The sequence below is a fragment of the Pinus tabuliformis genome, chromosome 6 (genome assembly GCF_031772625.1).
Source record: "Pinus tabuliformis cultivar Carrire ecotype Pingquan chromosome 6, CPIR1, whole genome shotgun sequence".
Taxonomy (NCBI): domain Eukaryota; kingdom Viridiplantae; phylum Streptophyta; class Pinopsida; order Pinales; family Pinaceae; genus Pinus; species Pinus tabuliformis.
Genome location: NC_142292.1, coordinates 27,281,693 through 27,283,924, shown reverse-complemented (window position 1 = coordinate 27,283,924; position 2,232 = coordinate 27,281,693). Strand labels below are relative to the sequence as shown.

At 45.4% G+C, this 2,232-nt stretch overlaps 1 protein-coding gene across 1 annotated transcript; it reads right to left on the bottom strand.

The window, feature by feature from the left end:
• Window positions 1–446: 446 nt before the first annotated feature.
• LOC149257048 (uncharacterized) lies at window positions 447–1,037 on the bottom strand. The gene has a single exon (XM_089453698.1). It carries the CDS (start codon window positions 1,035–1,037, stop codon window positions 447–449), a length of 591 nt encoding a protein of 196 aa, XP_089309824.1.
• Between the last annotated feature and the right edge of the window lie 1,195 nt (window positions 1,038–2,232).

Sequence of the window (2,232 nt, the reverse complement as noted above, 5' to 3'; positions counted from 1 at the left end):
TAGTGCCAGAGGACTTCCTTGGACGGATCCTGATCTTGCTGTGCCTAAGAGCATCGATGCTGTTGATTGGCAGAGGAACCTGATTGACCACGCTTTGGAGAGATTGCTTCTGCAGCGGGGAGCTCCATCGCAATTTTTGCATAGCTCAGAGGATGCTGCTTTCCGGGAATGAGAGGCTCTGTTTATGCTGATCACGGCCTTCAGGGTTGAGAATAAAGTGAAGATCAAAGCTGAAACTGAGTTGCCCCCATGGGGAGCCTTTGTGGGCTCTTGAAAAGCAGGAACTCGACAGGGTTACAGTGGTCAATGAAAAAGAAACTGAGCTCAGGCCTGAGATCGTCGATTTACTTGGTTTGATTTGAGAGGAGGTCCCGTTGAGCAGGAAATGAGGAGAAAATAGGTAGCCCATAGATCAAATAGGATAGGAGGACCGATCAACAGGTACATTAAGGGATGGAGCAAGAAGATTCAATCGAGTTGACCACCAGGGATCTCCGAGGACAGAGGGAGCCAAGATTGGCCTCCAGATCAGCTTGAGAATTGAGATTCCTTAAAATATGAAAGAAGGAGATTTTATTGAACTTGGGCAGTAATAGCCGGATTTTTCGGATTATAGTGGCTAAATGAACCTGATGGGAGGTCTTAGGATTTAGCAGTGCCTGGATGATAAGTCTTGAATCTCCAAAGACAGAGAGAGAAAGGATATTTCTGTTAATCGCCAGAGTCAACCCCTGCCACAATGCAAGAGCCTCCGCTCTGTTATTGGTTTCGATTCCCAGACCCCAATGGAATCGCAGTTCCGGAAAACCTCCAGGACTCAATAGAACTCCACCACTACCAGCAGCCCCAGGGTTTCCTTTTGAGGCCCCGTCGAAGAATAAACAGTGATCATCCAGGGCCGATCTCCACTTAATGAACTCCAGTTCTTCCAGCCTAATCTCCCAGTGGGCATGGGCGGATACAGAAGGAATGGGTCTTTCCTTCAGATTTGGAACCAGATCTTTGAACCATTGCTCCTCCTCTTTAACCAGACTCATTTCGTTCCTTGAGGAGGTATTGGCTTCCAAAGCCTCACCCAGCAAAGCTTTTATTTTTGAGATAACTCTTATAGAAGTGCATCTTTCTTCTCGAAAAATTCTGTTGTTCCTTTCCAACCACAGTTTCCAGCAGATGAATTTAGGGATCCACATCCAACTTGTTTTAAGAAGACTTTTATTTTTAAGGCAGAAGGGAGATAAGCTAACCCAAGTTCGGAACAGGGAAGGGATGTTATCTGGAAAATCAAGGTTAGCTGGATCTAACAACAGAACTCCCCTCCAGACTTCTTGAGCAAAGGGGCAAAGCAGCAACAAGTGACTGATAGTTTCTTCATCAGACCAGCAAAGTGGACATCTGGAAGGTCCTTCCATCCCACGTCTTCGCAAGTTATCTCTGGTAAGAATGCTTTGGTGTGCAACGGTCCAACAGAAGAAGTCGATTTTGGGGAGAGATGGGAAATCCCATATAAATTTCCATTGGGCTGGATTGGGTGGAGCATATGGGATAGCCATAATTCTTTTATAACCTTCGGAAATAGTGTAAGAGCCAGAGAGGGAGCCCCAGCCTCTTTTGTCTTTAGTAGTGGCCTTTGAAGGAGATTTTCCTTGGAGCAGATCTAACAATAAAGAAGCTTCCCCCTGCAGCATAATGGGGACCTCCCCCAGGTTCCAACAGTCCCAGGTTCTATCAGGAGCTTCTTTCCAATTCGTAATATCCCACAGAGTGTGCAAGTTGCAAGACTGAAGCCAATCTTTGATGTTTGCAAGACATTCCACATGGTTCAGTGGTTGGTCCCCCAAAATCGAGTCTTCCCAGATTTTAATTTTCCTTCCATTACCAGGGATCCAATAAAGGTAATGGTTGAATTGCTACCTAGCAGCATTACAAAGATTGAAGATCGGGGATCCTTTTAGAAGTCTTGGAGGCTTATCCAGACATCTCAAGCGTTGCCCTTGGAAGTATTTCTTCCAAATGACTCTTTTACTCCAGCTAGAATTTCTAGAGACTAAATTCCACAGTATCTTGGATCCCAAAGCAAGATTTTGGGCAGCCAAGTTACGCAGATGGAGGCCTCCTTCCAGAAATGGTCTCTTGAGAGTTTCCCAATTCACTAAATGGATCCTTCTATCATTGTTATTCCCACCTTCCCACAGAAATATTCTCAACAGGCTGTCCAATTTGCTGAGAAAGGTT